Source organism: Sylvia atricapilla, chromosome 6, assembly GCF_009819655.1.
Source record: "Sylvia atricapilla isolate bSylAtr1 chromosome 6, bSylAtr1.pri, whole genome shotgun sequence".
NCBI lineage: Eukaryota > Metazoa > Chordata > Aves > Passeriformes > Sylviidae > Sylvia > Sylvia atricapilla.
In genome coordinates, this window is record NC_089145.1 from 9,306,658 (window position 1) to 9,324,878 (window position 18,221).

Consider the following 18,221-nt stretch of genomic DNA (forward strand, 5'->3'; position numbering starts at 1 on the left):
GCACTGTCTCTTATCTAACTTGGTGGGGCTGCACCCTTGGGTGCCTCGGTGTCTCTTTGTTATCACTCAACACATCTCCCAGTTAATCACCGTCTTCCTGCTTGCCCTGCCTACATCTCAAAGCTAACTTTCACTTCTATTTCACTCTCAGGTTTTCTATTTTCAGCATTTCTTGCTAGGCAATCATATTTGTAAGCTTTTCTTGTCTCATCTTTCCCACCATCTCCCCCATTCTGTTGAACTACTGAGATACTAGAAATTGTCTTACTCATTAATTTTTGCACACATTGGGGTATACAAGGTATTGCTACTATAACTACCATCATTACTATTAAAATAATTAAGCCTATTTTACAGAGTTCCTTTAGCCACGGTGCAAAGCTGAAATTGTCAGAAAAAATTGTCTAGCCAAGATGGATCATCTGTTGTAATTTGGTTAGACAGATTTCTTACGTTTTGCAACCGCTTATGAATAGAAACAGAATGATCGGATAAGTTTATATAGCCAATATATTTCAAAAGTAACATTACCAAAGCCTTCTGGGAAAGGTACTCCAACTAAACAGGTCGAAAAGAGTTTGTCAAGGCTCGTGTTGGATAAACAGATGGTGTCAGAGCAGACTTGGCTAAAGCAACCCAGACACTCGTCTTTGGTTGATTTACGGGTAAACCTTCACTACAAAAACTAAAACAAAAGGGTAAAACCAACATGCATTCACGCAAATAATAAAAATCCAGCCTTTCCTTGAGGTGTTTCTGGCAGGCCATCTTCTGATGATTCTGTACAGTTCAGAGTGCTTGCTTCTTGGCTTCCACTCGCCGGGTCACTGGCTGGAGGTGTCAGTGGGCTTTGATGTGTGGTTTCATGTTCTTTGCTGGAATCCACTCGAATTCTGCACCTGTGGAAACACACACATACCCTTTCCCCCGTGTTACAAGACTATATGGTCCTTCTGTCTTTCCTGATTCTAAATTTTTTATCAAAACTGGGGGGGTGCTCCTTCAGTTTTGCCTTTTCGTTGTTCAAAAAATGTCTGTGAATGGGGGGATCAGGCCCTTCTGCAGAGCCATTCAAAAAATTATAAATGTACAAGGCTTTATTCAACCGTCTTTGAGGTGTAGCCTGAGCTTCTCCCCCTTTCTGATGATCTAAAAAGCGTTTTAAAGTCTGTTGTGTCCTTTCTATCATTCCTTGACTTGTGGGAGGGTAAGGAATGCCAAATGTATGGCAAACACCCCAATCACTTTAAAATGCAGCCAATTCTTGTGACACATATGAAGGACCACTGTCGGTTTTGATTTCCTGGGGGACCCCTAAGTAGGCAAGTTCTTCTGAAAAATGCTGGCAAACATGTTTAGCTGTTTCTCCTGTATGTAGAGAAGCAAAAACTGCATTTGAAAACGTATCGACAGAGACATGGATATTTTTAAGTTTTCCAAAAGAAGGGTACTTAGTGATATCCGTATGCCATTTTTGCAGGCTTCCCAACCCTCGTGGGTTGGTAGTCTCTGAAGAAGGGATAGGCTGAACAAGCTGGCAGTCGGGACAAACTTGTCCAAGGGTGATGAGAAAGTCTCATTTGAGTTCTTGCGCATTTTGGTGAAAAAATGCGTGACTCTGTTTGGCTTGTTCAGTAGCGTTAGGCAGTGTAGTTGCACTGCTGCGGCTTCTTCATCAGATGCTGTTGAGGCCAATGCATCAGCTCGTGCATTTCCCTCTGCTATGAATCCTGGAAGACCAGAGTGAGCTCGAAGGTGAGAAACAAAATACAGATCAGTCCTGTGTGACAAAATCTGATGGAGACAGGTGAGCCCAAGACGCAATCTGTCATTACTTACATCTTTTAGAACAGATCCCTCAATTCTCTTAAGAATATTGGCGACATATGCCAAATTAGTGATTAGGTTAAAGGGTTCTGGGAAGAGCTGAAATGCTCTTACAACTGCTGCCAAGTGAGCAATTTGAGGAGAGCTTTCAGCTTTTTGAACGTTTTGTTTCCAGGCTTTAGTTTGTTTATCTTGCCATGTAATTACTGAATTGTGTGTCTGCCACACCTACATCTTAAAGCTAGCTTTCATTTCTATTTCGCTCACAAGCTTTATATTTCATTATTTCTTGCCAGGCAACCATATTTGTAAGCTTCTCCTGTCTCATCTTTCTTTCCCAGTATTCTCCCTGCTTTTATCAACAGTTCCCAGCACAAATCCAAAGCACAGCCTCACACAAGCCAACATGGAAAATATTGACCCTTTCCCAGCCCAAACCAGTCACCTGCAAAGCCTCCCTCATTCCCTCCCTCGCACCTGTGACCACTTGGGGCTGCCATGGACAGCTCCCCCCAGCCCATCTGTCACCGAAACTCGGGAAGAGAATAAAAACCCTCCAGCACAACGTTTATAGTGACAGAGAATGAAGCATTACTTTGTTCCGGCCAGGACGTGCCATGGAAAACACTCCATCCACACATAGTTCCTTACCTGATGTTTCCCATATCTATACAGACAAAAACCCAAAGGCATTCTCATCCACCGGCCTTAAATAACACAATTCTTAGTATTCAATCTTCTATCAGGTCTTGATCCCTTTGCCTTCGATGCTAATTTTGGCGCTCATTTTTCGGTTCTCTCACCGATCAGTTTCCCAGCCAGGGAGGTGATGCCGGTTAATATTCGCTAATGGTCGCTTATCTCCGCTGTATCTTCTGGCTACTCCCGGTCTGTGGATGTTCAGATGATCGGGCCTCTCCCGGCCAATAGAGTCTTCCGAAGAGAAACTTGAATTCTCCTCCCCCTGGGCAAAGCCGAACAACCCCCTGCCTAAACTTACATAAAAGAAATTAAAATTTGTATCATTTCCAAAATTTCCACCCCCCCCTCAAGTCCCTTTGGAGTCCCCAGGGTCCCCTCAGAGCCTCCCAAGTCCCCTTAAGCTCCCACGGCTCTCCAGAGCTGCCCTGCATCCCCAGACTGCGTGGGGTGGGGGTCCCGGAGGGCCGTGCCCCCCTCCCTCTGCGGGGCGGTGCGGGGCTGATCCCCCGCCCTGAGAGCGCTCCCTTCCCCTTCCAGGCGTTCATTCCCGATCATGGAGCCCAGGCAGGCGGACGTGTCCATCCCCCTGCAGTCCTCCAAATGGGACGCGGCCGCCCCCGACCCCCGGTCCGACCCGCAGCCCCGGGACTACGTGCTCTGGTCGGTGTTCAATGTGCTGCTGTGGTGCGCGGTGGGCGGGCTGGGCTGCCTCGGCTTCCCTGGGCTCGTCTACTCCGTCAAGGTGAGAGGAGGGCCGGGGACCCCCGCCAGGCGCCCTGGATCTAGTCCTGATCGGCCGCGGGACCCTCACCCAGACTGACCCCCAGCCAGCCCCTCCCAGGACTGAGTCCTGCGCGGGATCCCTGACAACTCCGGGATTCCCCAACTCCGGACCTCCCATCCAACCCGACCCGAGACCCCCAGACCCAGCCCGACTCGGACCTTTCCCTCACCCCGGGTCCCCCCAGTCCCATCTCCCCACCCCCTGACACCACGCCGCTCCCCCGAGTCCTCTCCCCCCTGCCTACCCCCCTCCAAACCCCTCTCCCATTCCCGGATTCCCAGATCCGCTTTCCCATCCTGGGCTCCCCATCTGGTCTCCCATCCCGACAACCCGATGCCACCCCACCCTGAGACCCCCAGTGCCGTGTGCCCCCCCGAGCCCGCACCCCGCGAGTGCCGGGACTGTGCCCGGACTGTCACCCGGCCCCACTCCGTGCCCCGGGTGACACGTTCCCGGGGTCCCAGCACAGCCCTGCGGCCACCCGCGGCTGGGTTGCCCCCCCAGTCAGTGTCCCCCACACACTGAGCCCCCCGTTTGTCCCCCAGGTCCGTGACTGCAAGGTGGTGGGGGACCTGGAGGGTGCCCGGCGTCACAGCAACCGCGCCAAGGTGGCGAACATCGCCTGCTCCGTGCTGGTCGCCGTCGTCTGGGTGATCTTCATCATCATCACCATCATCGTCTTGTCCACGCTCAGGACCACCTGATCACCGCCTGGCCCCACCCGCGGGGCGCTTCTCCCCCCTCCTCTTTCCCTCCAAAATGTGCCCGCTCGGGGCGCGGCGGGGAAGGGGATGACCGCCGGTCCCCTCGCTGCGCACCCCGGGGTGTCCCCACACAGCCGCGGGAGGGGACGGGGCGGCCAGGCTGGGGCGTGGGGACAGCCCCCACCTTTGCTCTGCTCGCGCGCTTGCTGGCACCCGTGACACACCTGTCGGTCACCGTCCCACCAATAAAGTTCGTCTCGCCAAACCCCCTCGTTGTCACCTTATTCACGGCGGGACGCCGCAGAGAGTCCTCGGGCATCTCTATGGCGTCCTCCTCCTCCTCTTCTCCCTGCTCCTCTCCCTGCCTCCATCCCGCCGCGGAGCAGAGCGCTTGCAGCCCAAATCCCAGGGAAGTTTCTTCCCAACATCCTGGCCATGGCAGAAAAAGGAAATTAAAGCCCCTCCGTGTGTTTTGGCTGACCACGCCACCCCTCCCCGCAGCCCTGTCCCCCCACCCCGGGGAGCCCCATGGATGTGGCTCTGACACCTTTCAGTATTAACTTCCCATTTCTTCCATCCAGCCAGCCCAAAAGTGCTGCCGAGGGGGGTCTGCCCTGCCCAGCACACCTGGAGGGTGGGGTTGGAGGTACCTGTGCGAGCCAGCGCCGTGGTGGTCCCGGGCTCCGCCTTAGAGTCACCCTGCTGCGGTGTCAGAGTCACCCTGGAGCCACCCGTGCTCCTCATCCCGGGAGGGAGGCTGGCTATAAAAAGCCCCTGGGCTCGCCATCCCAGCCTTTCTCCCAGCCCGGCGTATGGGACAACCACATCCCTCAGGGCTGTAATTTCCCGGGTTTATATTTAGCGGGACGGGGATATAAAAGCGGCGCCGGCCGCTCTGCCCCGAGGCTGCCGGAGCCGCGGGTGCCCCTCTCCGTGGCCATGGACACCTCGTACCCGCGGGAGGAGCGGACTCCTTCCAAGCGGGGGTCGCCCCCCGCCGCCCCCGCGCCCCGCGACCACCTCATCTGGGCCATCTTCAACACCCTCTACATGAACTTCTGCTGCCTGGGCTTCGTGGCGCTCGCCTTCGCCGTCAAGGTACGGGAACGGCGGCACCGGAGCGCTCGGGGGCTCCGGGAATCCCTCCCCACGGAGACGCCAAGGGAGGGATGCCCAAGGAGGCACCGAGCACTCGGGATAACTCCCGGGCGGGCTGGGGCGGGCACATCCCAACACGCTCCATAGGCGGGTGACACCTGCCGCTGGTGAATCCTCCCTGCTTTTCCTGCCACTGATTCCGGCGGTTGTGGGACAGCTTTGGATAACCACAGCCCCCTGCCCACCACCGCAGGAGCAGCTGCTTGATCCTAAAAAATGCCACGGGGGTTGAAATGCGCCCAGCCCCCTGGCAGGAGCAGCTCCAGCTGTGGAAAGATGGGGACATCTGGAGGGTCTGGAGTCAGAGAGGCTCTGGAGGAAGCAGGAGGGAAAAATTCCAGCTCCAGCTGGACTAGACTGGGATAGAAAGATGAGGACAGGCAGGGGCTGGAACCAGAGAGGCTCTGGATGAAGCAGGAAGGAAAACACAAGGGGGAAAGGATGAGGGGCCGGAGGGGAGCAGGAGCATGGATGGATGGGTGGATGGATGACAACGCCCTGGAGCAGGAGGGGCTGCAGGAAAGCGCTGCAAGAGGGGGCTGAGGGAAAGGTCTCTCCTCGGCCATTGCAGGCTCGGGACAGGAAGGTGGCCGGGGACGTGGAAGCTGCTCGGCACTTCAGCTCCAAGGCACGGTGCTACAACGCCCTGGCCACAGCGGGCAGCGTGGTGCTGCCGCTCCTGCTCGGTGCCCTCATTGTCACCGGGGTCATCCACCTCTCCAAGCTGGCCCAGGAGTCCGTCGGCTTCTTCACCTACCAGTTCAGCGGGAGCGACGACGAGGACCAGTGACCCAGGACGAAGGGCTGGTGGAACCTCCTCTGCATCGCTGGTGGCCCCCCAAAAAGGCCACCACCCCCTCTCTGCCGCCCTGCTCCCCAGCCCCACTGTGAGGGCACAGTTATTTTTGTTTATCCTGTGGTGTTTTTTTTATATCCCGTTATCCCGTGTGGAGCCCCAGCTTCCGTGGTTGCTATTTAACTCATTAAACGCTTCACACAGTGCGAGTTTCTGCGTGTGGAAAGAGGCAGGGGGTGCCAAAGGGAAAACATGAACAGGGATTTGGGGCTCCAATCGGGATCCTGGCAGCCAGGACACACAGTGATTCCCACAGCCTTTAGAGCCACCTCTGGCCACCAGGACCGAGGAGGGGAGGAAGCAGAGATGCTCCTGGGCCTCGTGAGGGCAGGATGAAATCAATGGGGTGTCCCCTCCCCACCCCAAAGGGGAGCTGAGACCTGCAAACTCATTACAACAACACAGACATCCCCAGCCAGTGCCAGCCAGGACGCGGGGGGAATTGGGATGCACCCTCACTGCTCCCTACTCTCTCTGTCTGGGCTGGAGACGGCTCATTTTGGGACTAAAGGACCCCTTTTTTGAAGATACACCCCCTTTACTGCCAACTATCCCTGGCTCAGAGTGGGGCTGTATCCCAGCCCCATCCAAATCCCAATCCCGGTGCAGTGCCCAGGGCTGGGGACAGCACGGTCCCTTTGCCGTGCCAAAAGCCGCCGCTAATTAGCGGCTGGTGGCTCTGATGGGCCCGGAGCAGGACCCAAGTAATTACACGGCAGCGGGAGAGTCCCTCCCGCTCCAGCCCTAAGCATTCCCAGATGCTTCGGGGCACGGAGCAGCCGCGGGGTTTTTTATAAACCGAGATTCCTGGGGTTGGTTTGGCCAGGACAGACCCCTCGGGGCAGGGAACGCCCTCGGCATTCCCTGCTCCCACCCAGGGCTGCTCTGCACGGCCCCCGGGGCCAGGGAGGCTGTGGAGGGTGCAGCCCACAGTGAGGGGCTGGGGGTACCCTGTGCAGGCACAGGAATTCCTTGGGATTTCTGAGACGCCAAAAACGCCCTGAGCAAACCCACGGCAGCTCTTGCTCGCCCCGAGGCTGCTCGGGCATGGAAAAATGCTGTCCTTGTCACCATCTGACAGGATAATACTACAGATCACTGATGTCCAGGCTTCCTGCAGCCCTTCAGACGCCGAGTGAGAAAGGATTTAACTCCAGAACTGCTTGAAAAGAGAGGGAATAACGTAGGCAAGGGTTTAAAAACACATGAGGGATGTTCCACACCAAACAACAGAAAAGGAGCTGTGTGCTGCCCACACGGGGTTAAAAGGCTTTCGGCTGCATATTTTGGAGTAATATTTAGTGCCAAAACATCATTCATCTGGTGAAACAGAACTGGCTGAGCCTCTACAGGCCCTTGAGCCCACGGAGCAACCCATGGGGAAGGTGAGGACCAGGGCAGGATGTGCTGGACGAGCTGGAGTCAGGATCCTGGAGTCAGGAATGGGCTTCCTTATAAACACAAACATGTTGAGAGCATAAAAAAACTCCTGAGTGTTTAAAAAACACATTTGAAATGGTCATTTTCAGACTTGGTTTCCTCTCCTGTGCCGAGTAAGAGATGTGTGGAGGGGAGTGGGGGGCTCAGATGTTGTGACAGCTCCAGCCATTGACACCCCCCGGGGCCACAAGGACAGGTGGCACACAGGGACAGGTGGCACACACTGGGTGGGCAAAGGCCCCCTGGCACAGCCTGGCACACCCCCTTTCCACCACTGTCACCTTCCCCTTCCACCAACATCCCGGATCTGCTGCTCCAGTGGGCAACACCCGGATCAGCCAGGGTTTAGGGGCTCCTGCTGTGTGACCTCTGGATCCATCCAGGTGCTGTGGGGAAGGAGACACTCTGCCCTGCAACAGAAGAGCTTAGTGTGAGATAGGGGAATGGTTTCCTCCCAGATTATTTCAGGGAGCAGATCCAAGCACTGCTGCCACACCTTCCCACAGCGGAAAGCGCTGTCCTGACTCCAGCACAGCTTCCAGGGGAGATGCTGGAGAGTCCTGTGAGGTCTCAGTTACTTCCATCGTGATCTCCTCCCTGGTGATGGTGACCTCCAGTTTGTTGCCCAAGTAGGAGACACTGGAGACTTTCAGCTTGGTGATATCGTCGGGAAAGGCAGGATCAAAGAGGAGGCTGGACCTTGTGATCCTAGAAAGGCAGGAGCATGTCAGGGTGAGTACAGCAGGAGCCACAGAGGAGCCCAGCTTAAGGAGCAGCCATCTCTCCAGGCATCACCACCTCATGCACACCAGAGCAGGCTGAAAGGGCCCTTGGTGCATCCGAGGATCTCTGGGCAAATCCCAAACAGATGGAGCACCTGGTGAGGAGCAACTGGGGCTGTGGTTCCACAGCTCACTCCAAGACATTCCTGTCCCATTCCAGTTCCACAGCTGGGACCTGGGGTTTCCATAGGGTTTGATTTCATATTTTAAAAAAAAGCAAACCTGCAACTCAATTCCCTGCTCTGGTTCAGAGCTTGGCTTCAGCAGCAGCTGTGCTGGCAAAACTTGGGGAATGCCCTGCTCCTCTCAGAGCAGGTGACCCTCAGACACCCACCTCAGCTCCCACTCCCGCGGGGTGGAGGGCTGGAAGCTCAGCACAGCTGTTTGTGCTCCTTCCCCAGAAACAATGGAACAAACATCCCGACTTCTCCCTCCATCCCTGAGCCAAAGCCAAGCTGCCTGTGTGGGAGCTGGCTTTGAGTGAGGAAAAACAACGGCCCCTCTTGTCCCCGAATCCTGGCACACGAGAGCTCTCCACCACCAGCTCCAGAAGGCTGAGAGAGCCTGACGGGCTGGAGAGGGCTCGAGGGAGGCTTGGGGGCCTGGGGAGCCCCAGGATCCATGTCCTGTAGCGGGAAAGGCGGGAGCACGGGAGCACAAAGTCATCGCCACCTCTGGAATTTGGCCAGCCCCAAAGCCGTGGCTTGAGCCTGTGCCACGAGGGGCCCAACACGGCACACACTGCGTGCCTGGAGACCTCCCAGCCTGGCCAAAGCCGAGATTTCCATCTGGGAATACAGGTGGGCTCACACCCAGCTCCACCAGGGAATGGGTGGGTTTTCCAGCTGGGAATACGGCAGCTCACACCCCGCTCTCCTAAGGAATGGGGTGGGTTTCCCAGCAGCTCTGGCCACACACATGCAGTGAGAACACGTAGTTAGGGCTGGAAGTTGTCACTGGGAATTAAAAGGCTTGATCCAGCCTCAGTTAAGCCAGGAATAGGCTGAAGAGACGGTGGCTCCAGGGTGGAAACCACCACAGCTCTGAAATTACATGAAAAGCTCCATGTTTTCCCAGGATATTTCAAAGCTGAGGCGATGCCTGCCTGCCAGGGAGGCTCCCGGAGCCACATATGAGCAGGGAGACACCACAGTGAGGCTGCAGGAGGTGTTTCCTCACCACATCCAAAGGAGACAGGGTGATGTTGCTGCTGAACCAGAGAACAGGCTTAGGGAATGGCATTTTGCTTCCCAAATGTGACCTGTAATGAGCATCTTACCTGTTCCCAAATTCGCTCCAGCCAAACAGGGACATTTTAAGGGACAAGTGATTACTTGGGAGTTAAAAGTGACACAACAGGTCTCACCTGAACCCCGTGAAGCCAAAGAGGATGACCTGCAGGAATCCACCCATTCCTGTCAAGAAGTTCACAGCTCCCGACCCATCCGAGTTCTCCACCCAGACCTGCTCCAGCACGAGAGAGAGAGATGGTGCAGGAGTTGATTTGGGATGCTCCAGGCAGTTCTGTGGGTTTCAATCCCATTGTCACCTGCCTGGGAGCAGGAGAGATCTGCAGCCCAGCCATTCACCTTGAAAGGCTCCGTGATGTTGCTGAAGCACTTTTCCAGCTGGCTCCAGGCTCTCTGCAGCTCCTTCAGCTCCAGCCAGCCCACGGCAAACATGCTCTGCCAGAGGGGGAAAGGTGACAGGGCGGTAGAGCAGCACCACCTCCGCCACCCCTCTAATCCAGAGTGAACATTCCCAGTGCACATCCCAGCTCTGCACTGTCCCCTGGATGGAGACAGCCCCCGGGGTGAATCCAAAGAGGTGAATCCGTCTCCTCACCCAGGTCATGGCTGGCCCGGCCGGGTCAGTGACAGGCTCGTACATCTCCAGGTCGTTCCTCCGGACCTCGGCACTCATGGGATGCATCAGTGGGAACCCCAGCAGGACCACATCTGCCTGCTTCACTGGCTCACCTGGGGACAGGGCTGGTCACACAGGGAGCACTTCCCAAATTTCCTAAGTTTTTGAGCCTACTGATGAGAAACAGTCCAGGAAGGATTGAGGCAGGAAAACCATCCCAAACCCCGGCTTGATGCACTGCGGCAACAGCAGGGACTCCTGCTATTCCCAAGTCTGAGCCAGTTGGAATGCTGATCCTTTCAGGATTAAAAGTGTGATCCATGGCTGCCTCAATGGGCTGCTCCACTGCCCCCCTGCTCACCTGGGGTGTAGCCATCGTACTCAGGGTGATATTTCCTCTCCTCATCAAAAGGCACTTTGATTTTCCTGGCATGGTCCTCCCACTCCTCTGGCACCGGGAGCAGCAGGTCCCGAGCCATGTCAGTGGCAAAGTTTAAGCTGGAAAGAAGGAACAAGGTTTTATGCCAGGGATGGGTGATGGTGAGAGGAGAGAGGGGACAGAAGGAGCTGCAGAAAAAGCTGCTGTGGAACAAAAAGGGACAGAGCAAGAACAAGAACAGGGGTAACAGCTTCCATCACAGAGCCAGGAGCCCATTCCCCTGGCTGTGGAGGTCTCCAGCTAGCTAACAGCACAGACACCCCATGGAATGCCAAGGGAGAAGCCCTGCTGTGAATGGAGATCCCTCTCAGCCTCACGTGGGCACTGGACAGGTTGGAGGAGCCAGAGGAGCGCCCACTCTTCCTCTGACTGCAGAGAGGTGGCAAGGAGAGGGGGGTGAGGAGAGAGAGGAAGGATGCCCTCGGGAGCCCCACTGCTCCCACCCCTGCAGAGTGCCAGGTGGAAGAGCAGAGAGCCAGGCCGTGCTTCCCGGTGCTCCCAGGAGGCATTCCAGACGTTACCTGCGCCGTGCCATGGCATTGGTGTAAGCAGAGTTATCGACCTGGCTGTGGTACTCGTCTGGGGGCATGACACCTGGGGGGACAGGAGGGGACACTCAGCACACCCAGGGGCTGCCGTGGCTCTGGGCCCTCTCCTTGGAGACACGGCTGGAGGAAGGAGATCCTCCTTCCCATCTAGATCCTGCTGGCAGGACCCCACACAGTCCCAGAGGGATGCTCAGTGGAGAACACACACGGTGCTGGTGGTGAAGCAGGAACACCCTGGGATACAGCTCTGGCTGGTGCATGCAGACACCTCCTCCTGAGGGCGTCTTGAAGGGGACCTTCAAGTCATGAAATCCCAGCATGGTTTGGGTTGCCTGAAAGCTCATCCAGTTCCACACCTCTGCCATGGCCAGGGATGCCTTCCACTAGACCAGGTGGTTCCAACCCTCTGCTTTTCACCCCATTCCCATGGCAGAGGTACCTCTGATGTGGTAGAGCTGCTCCTCCTCACTCCACACCATCCTGCTGCACCAGTACTGAGCCACAGCTTCCACCAGCTCCCAGCCCCCATCCTCCTGGAACAGCTTCTGGTCCTGGGGGAAAAACAGGGGCATGAGGGAGATTGCACCAGACCCAAAGTCAGCAGGAGGACAGAGAGGAGCTCTGAGGAGATGGAGGGAGCACGAGGAAAGACTGGCCTGGTTCGAGCCAACAGGATGCTGAGACGCCCACAGGAGCAAGGACAGAGAAGGCAGGGCTGCAGGAGGGAGCCTGCGGAGCAGAGAGAGCAGAGTTCCTCAGGGAAAGGACACTGACAGTCTCCAGGTATCCTGCCACCGGGCCATCAGGTGGAGTACCCTCCCTTTACCTGCGTGGTGCAGTAATACTGCTCGAAGGCCATCAGGACATCTCCGGTGACATGGATTTCCTGGGCTCCGTAGATCTCCTCAGGACACACTTCCCGCCCAGTGGCTGCGCTCTCCCACGGGAACTTTGCGCCCTGTCAGGAGAAGGCATCCATCCCCTGGTGCTGAGCCCCAGTGAAACACCCCGGGATCCCCCTGGGGACAGGGGCTGGTGCCACCCCGGCCCGGGATCCCCCTGGGGACAGGGACCAGTGCCACCCCGGCCCGGGATCCCCCTGGGGACAGGGGCCGGTGCCACCCCGCCCGGTGTCCCTGTCCCACCTCGTAGCCCTGCTCCCGCGCGTTGCGCCTGGCGCCCTCCAGCGTGCGGATCCGGTACTGCAGGATGGCGCGGGCAGCCTCGGGATACAGCAGCAGGATATTCGGGAACATCCAGGTGTCCTGCGAGGCGGCGGGGCGGGGTTGGCTGTGGGGGAAGCATCCAAATGCTCCCGCCAGCTCCACCTTTCCAGTACACCTTCATCCCGATGGAAGGATGGAGCCTTCTCCATCCCTACTGAAGGATAGTCTGCCCCATCCCGATAGAAGGATGGAGTCTCTTCCACCCCGCTCACCGTGCCAAGCCCCCAGGTGAGCAGGGCCGCCCTCACCTGGTCCCAGAAGACGTGTCCCCAGTAGTCCTCGCCGCGGGTGCCGTTGGACAAGCCGCCGGGGCTGATGCCGTGGAACAGGACTCCAGGGCTGTCCCGGGGCGGGACGGCGCTCAGCAGGTAGTAGAGGCAGCCATGGAGCGCCTGGCGCAGGGCCAGGGGCCCGTCCAGCTCCACGGAGCAGCGGCGGCGCAGCGCGGCCCAGGCGCGGACGTGGGAGCGGTGCAGGGACCCCGCGGCCGCCAGGGACAGCCCCGCGCTGTAGCTGCGCTTCGCCTCCTCCTCGCTCCCGGCCACGGCCGTCAGGAACTCCCAGCGCCGCTCCCGCTCCTCCCCGCCCAGCGTCAGCGATTGTGGGATGGGGGTCCACAGCATGTGGACAGTGGGACGGGGGCCCCCCTCCACCTCGGGAACCAGCGTCTGCCCGTAGATGTAGCTGTATGAGAAGGGAAGCGACTGAGGAAGGTGTTTCTTCCCAACATCCCATCTAACCCTACCCTCTGGCAGTGGGAAGCCATGGCAAAATGGTCTCTGGTCCTAGGAATCCAGTTCTAAAGGTCATCTCCTACAAATCTCCCATTTTCCCCAACCTCGCTTTGGAATCACATCCAGCCCCTGCCGCCTTCGCTGCTCTCACACATCAGTGTGAGGGATAATTCTGGAGTTGCAAGTAATAAAAATGTTTCTATGCTTAATTTCAGGGTGTTTTTAATACACTTGCCAGGATGAAGCAGGAGTGCAGAAGCCTCCACACCCCTCACCATTCCAGCCCCACATCCCTCACCCCTCCAACCCTGCTCCAGCCTTTCACCCGCAGTTTACTCCTCAGGGGAGAGCAGGGCACTGGGGGCTCAGGGCAGGGACCCTCATCCCCAACACTCACTGTGCTCCCTGGAAGTCTGGCCCTGGCCTCAAGTCCAGGTCCTGGCTCTGCGGCACAAACAGGCTCCGGAGCTGGACGGTGATGGGATGTGTGGAGCCGTCCAAGCGCCGGATGGTGATGCTGGAGGCAATCAGGTGCACCAGGGAGTGATGGGCGTAGAGCTGGTGGGTGGCCGTGTAGCCAGGGGACTGAATGGTATGGCTGAAGGTCCCTGCAAGCACAGCCAGAGCCACCAGCCTTTGGAAACACTTGGATTCCCATCTCTGCCTATCTACTGGTTCCTACTGGCCGAGGAATTGCTTTTCCCAGGTCCAAATCCAGTTGTGGACTGGACAACACCGCTGACAACGGTGTCAGGCCAAGCTGCTGAGGGATGGTCTGTGCCATCAAATATTTTACCAGGCTCCGTGACTAAAGAGCGTCTGCCGAGCTTGGCCCCAGCAGCGATAGAGCTACAGCCTGAAAATCACTTATTCCCACACAAAAGGGGAATTTTCCGCTTGTTCCAGAGGAACAGCGCCCCGAGGCGAATGGAAAATGAGGAGAAGGAAGACGCGACTGAGCACAAGGGGCAGCAAAAGCAGAGAATCGAACCTGCGGCGGCGCGCCCAGGGAAGGTGCCGGCTCCCTGCTCACCTGTCCAGGTGTTGAGGGTGAAGCTCTCGGCCGGGCTGCGGGCGCCGGGCGCGGCCATGCGCAGCCCCAGGGGGCTGGGGACATCGGCGCGGTGCGTGTCCCCCGCGGCTCCGCTGTACACGCCGGCGGCGTGCAGGATGTCCCGGAACACGCGGGTGCCCAGGAAGGCGCTGGTCACCGTGGGCAGCAGCCGCGGGTCCTCGGGCAGCGCCGTGGCCGTGAACACGCCGGGGTCGCCATGGGCCATCGCCGCTGGCTACACCTGCGGAGCCGCAGGGACGGGACGAGGGCTGAGGGGACAAAGTGCTGCACCACTCCGCGTAACCCCCCCGCCTGCCATCAGCGGTCTCTGCCCCTTTTAGTGCCACCTCCAGCGGTTTTCTCCCATCTCAGCTTCCTCCCAGCGCCGGGGTGCATCCCCTCCGCTCCTTCACCCCATCTCCAGCTGTCCCAACTCCTGACAGCCCACGGGCTACATCACTTCTCAGCCTCCTCCCTCTTCCTCCTCTGCTGAAGTGATGGGATTGTACCAGTTTCTCTCAACACACACAGCCACCTTCCCCATCTGGCCTCCTCTTCCTCCCAGTGCTGTTATGGGACACTTCGAAAAGTTCCTGATACTTCCCCCTCTCCCAGCTCACTGAATCCCCCTCACTGCCGCATCTCCAGCTCAGCTTCCTGGGGCAGGACCTTTCTATTCCACTGATTTACACATAAAACTATATTTACGTGTCATGTACAAACACATATATAACTACAGACTAAAGGTATGTACAGATACAGACACGCGTAAGCAGCCCCTGACAAAAGGCAGCTGCAGCTGGCTCCTGGCAATGCCGGGCACAGGAAAAACACAGGAATGACGAAATGAGGCTCTGAGAGACTCTGGGAATACAGCCAGGGTGACACAGGGGCAAAGAGGGTGCCCAGCCCCCAAATCCCTCCCTGACAGCAACCGGATGCAGGAACGCTCAAGTTCAGCTCGGTTTCGTCACTGAGACTGAACTGTGAGGAAAATCCTGCCTTCGGGAAAGTGAAAAACCCCGACCCAGCCCAAGCCCCGGGGTGCGGAAGGGAGGAGGTGGGTCTTGCCTTCTGTCCCGAGGCCGGGCTGAGCCTGTGCAGGCGGAGAGAGGCTGCCCCAGGGAAGGACGGAAGTTGACCAATCGAGAAAGAAGGAAGGAAATAGCTTTTTTCCCCGTCTCCTTAAAAAGAGATAGTTGGGAAAATGATCCTGGACACGCGGGTGTTTTTCCAGCTGAGCTCAGTGCCCGCGGAGGGAGCGCGGCAGTCCTGGGGCTGCCCTGTGCCTGGGAAGGAGGAACTGAAAGAGGAAAACCGGGTCGGATGATTTACGATCCCAAAACCGCTGGCAGAGAGCCGGGTTAGCAGCACACCCCGCTGACCTCCCGTGTCCCCGGCCACACTCTCACCCTTCCCCTCACCTCTTTCCAGGGAGGACAAAAATTCCATCTGGCCTTAGGCTTTGGCATGCTTTTCCGAGCCCCTTCCAGCTGGTCCCATCCTGGTGGGTCAGGGATCCAGGGATGGAGCTGCAGCCAGGCGCCACCGGCCTCTCCGAGCGGCCACCGGCCCCGGTGCTCACCGGGATTATTTTATTGCCCAATCCAGCACTTAGAGGATTGGCACGACGCATCTGTCCTCCGCTGTAAATCCATGGAAAAGCCCCCATGGAGCCTGGCTGGGTCAGTCCTGCAGCTGCCAATGCCCCAGGGATGCCTTGGGGACACCCTGACAAAGGGCAGAGCCCGAGCAGTAACATTTGCTCCCAGCTCTACTCCTTTGGTATTCCAGGGTCTAATTCCAACTGTGCCCCAGCAGGATGAATTTCCGCTTTGGTTTGTTCCTCACAACCAGCTGCTGATTGCAGCACAGGCTAAGTCCGTGGCAAGGGCAGGAATATCCATCCCTGGAGAGCGCTGGGCATCCCTAGGGGTTCTGGGGCACTGGATTCCCCCTCCAGCAGCCACTGGCACGCAGGAGAAGCAGCTCCTTCCCCAGCTGATCCCAGTGGCATGCACCCTCGCTTTTATCATTCCTCTGATAAAGGCATCCTTCCCTTTATCAGAGGAATTTGGAAATAGCCCTTTCCAGAAAGTCCTTTCTCACAAAATGATGTTTTGAGTGTTATAGAGTTTCTAAAAGCCCACAGAAGAGGAAGTCCAAGCAGAGAGTTATGTTCCAAGGGAAGAGTCTTGCTCCAAGGGAAAAGGCCCCTTCAAGAGGAGGTCTCTGCTCTCCAGCAGAGCATCTCAGTGTCTCCCTGTGCTGACTGGGGACAGTTTTTGGTCTCAGAGTCCTGGGCATTGCTGAGGAGAAAAAAAAATCCCAAAAGAACTAAGGGAAGAAAAATAAGGCAGAGAGCAATTTGGGCAAACCTGGCTCGTGTCAGGCTGAGCCTCTCTGTGCCCCTGGAGCTGTGCCAAGGAGTGGCAGGGGGGTGGTGGCAGCAGTGACAGTGACAAGCTGGGCAGCTGCAGCGCGAGGAGCAGCAGGATCGCCCTGAGAGCGCCATGAGGGGTTTCCAGAGGGGCTCCCAGCTCCTGGCAGCTGCACTCCGGATCAGCCGGGTCCCCAAGGCACAGCTCCGCTCCCACCCGCCCAAGGACCCTCTCTCCCCCGGTGTGAGTATTCTGGGGGGGCTGAAAAAGTGGGAACACTTTGGTTAGAGGGGCCCAAACTCTCCGTGTCAGGGTCAACTTATTTTGGAAGGGGGTGGAAGCAAAAGGGGAGGGGGAGGAAGAGAAGGAATGTGCCCCGAAGCTCCAGCCCACACCCCCACGGTGCCTATGCCCTGCTCCCCACCTCTGGCTCCTGCTTCTGTTTGCTTCTGTCCTTTCAGCCCCGTTTTTAACCTTTAGGATTTGGGGGTCCCCTGCAGCCCAGGAAAAGGGGCAGCAGTGACACTGGTGGTCCCTCAGGGACAGACCCACACCCTGTCCCCCTATCCTGGGACAGTCACCCCAAAGGAGTGTCCCCACGGGTAAGGACAGGGGCGGCTGTTACCTCAGAGCCCAAAGTCCTTCTGACATTCCCCCTGTAGGGACAGTCCCCTCCAAAACAGACCCTCCAGGACTCGGTGAAACAAGCTGAGAAAAGGGAGTTTTCCACCAAAATCCTGCCTGGTTCCCCCTCCACACCTTTTCTGGGGTGTTTCCCTCTGCTGCCTTCCCAAGGTCTTCAACAAGGGAGCTGCAGGAGCTTGGAGAGGCTTTTCCCAGGCAAATAAATCAAAGAAAGGTGTCAGTGTGGGGGGTTAATGCCATCCTGGTTGTACTGGGGAAACGAGGGGCTGCTGCTGGCTGCAATTCCCATCCCAAAGTCATCTGAAAGTCAGGAACACTGCAGGCCCTGGCCACAGCCTCAAGGTCATGCACTGCTCCAGTGTCCCAGAGAAACAACCTAGAGAGCTCCAGCTCAACCCACCAGTGGAACAGTGGGAACAGCCAGTGAGAAGAGCTTTGCTCCCCAAACCTCCCTCCTCAGCCCCAGGGCAGGTCCAAAGGAGTGGGAAGAGCACAGGGAAGCGAGCTGGGTGTGTGGTGTTGGACGGCACCAGCGCAGCCATCCCAGAAGCCCCATGGACCAGGGCCATGGCACGGACATCCCACTGATTCCTGCTCCTTGTCCCCTCAGGAACAAGCCGTCGGCCTCACTATGATGTTCTCGTCCTTCCTGCTGCCCACAGCCTGGGTCCTGGGCAACATCCACAACTACAGGAGCAGGCCAGAGTGAGGAGTGGCAGGAGCAGCCTGACAGAATCCCAAGGGAAGAGGCCTTGGGACAGAGCCTTGCCTGGATGGAACTCCCCGAGCCTGCTCATTAAAATCCACCTTTACATTCAACAGTGGCTCACTGGGTCTGCTCCATCCGTGGGGGTGTCCAGAGGAAATGATCTGGATCTCTGCCTGCTGTCCTGATGGCAGCATTCCCTCAGGGGCTGGCTGCAGGTTCCAGTGCAAAGCCACATTCCCTCTGCAGCCTCGACCAGCTGCAGGGCTGCGTGCACCCAGTCACCTCTCCCAGCACAAGCAAGGAAACCAATCCAAGGTAAATTCCTGGCAGGAAAGCACTCAAGAGGCTGGAAGTGACATTAAAGGG

General features: G+C 57.5%; 3 protein-coding genes across 3 annotated transcripts; 2 read left to right on the top strand and 1 right to left on the bottom strand.

The window, feature by feature from the left end:
- The first annotated feature begins 2,994 nt into the window (after positions 1-2,994).
- Positions 2,995-4,132, top strand: LOC136363159 (interferon-induced transmembrane protein 5-like). The gene is made up of 2 exons (XM_066322243.1): positions 2,995-3,271; positions 3,859-4,132. Exons 1-2 carry the CDS (start codon positions 3,083-3,085, stop codon positions 4,015-4,017), a joined length of 348 nt encoding a protein of 115 aa, XP_066178340.1. The 5' UTR covers positions 2,995-3,082; the 3' UTR covers positions 4,018-4,132.
- Positions 4,133-4,588: 456 nt separating this feature from the next.
- On the top strand, positions 4,589-6,159 carry LOC136363160 (interferon-induced transmembrane protein 5-like). The gene is made up of 2 exons (XM_066322244.1): positions 4,589-5,115; positions 5,747-6,159. Exons 1-2 carry the CDS (start codon positions 4,957-4,959, stop codon positions 5,963-5,965), a joined length of 378 nt encoding a protein of 125 aa, XP_066178341.1. The 5' UTR covers positions 4,589-4,956; the 3' UTR covers positions 5,966-6,159.
- A 1,043-nt stretch (positions 6,160-7,202) lies between these two features.
- On the bottom strand, positions 7,203-14,437 carry PGGHG (protein-glucosylgalactosylhydroxylysine glucosidase). The gene is made up of 13 exons (XM_066320606.1): positions 14,100-14,437; positions 13,464-13,674; positions 12,581-13,016; positions 12,252-12,371; positions 11,933-12,064; positions 11,546-11,657; positions 11,080-11,152; positions 10,481-10,617; positions 10,099-10,232; positions 9,843-9,938; positions 9,620-9,717; positions 7,968-8,179; positions 7,203-7,881 (listed from the first exon to the last, which is right to left on the bottom strand). Exons 1-13 carry the CDS (start codon positions 14,344-14,346, stop codon positions 7,817-7,819), a joined length of 2,073 nt encoding a protein of 690 aa, XP_066176703.1. The 5' UTR covers positions 14,347-14,437; the 3' UTR covers positions 7,203-7,816.
- Positions 14,438-18,221: the final 3,784 nt, after the last annotated feature.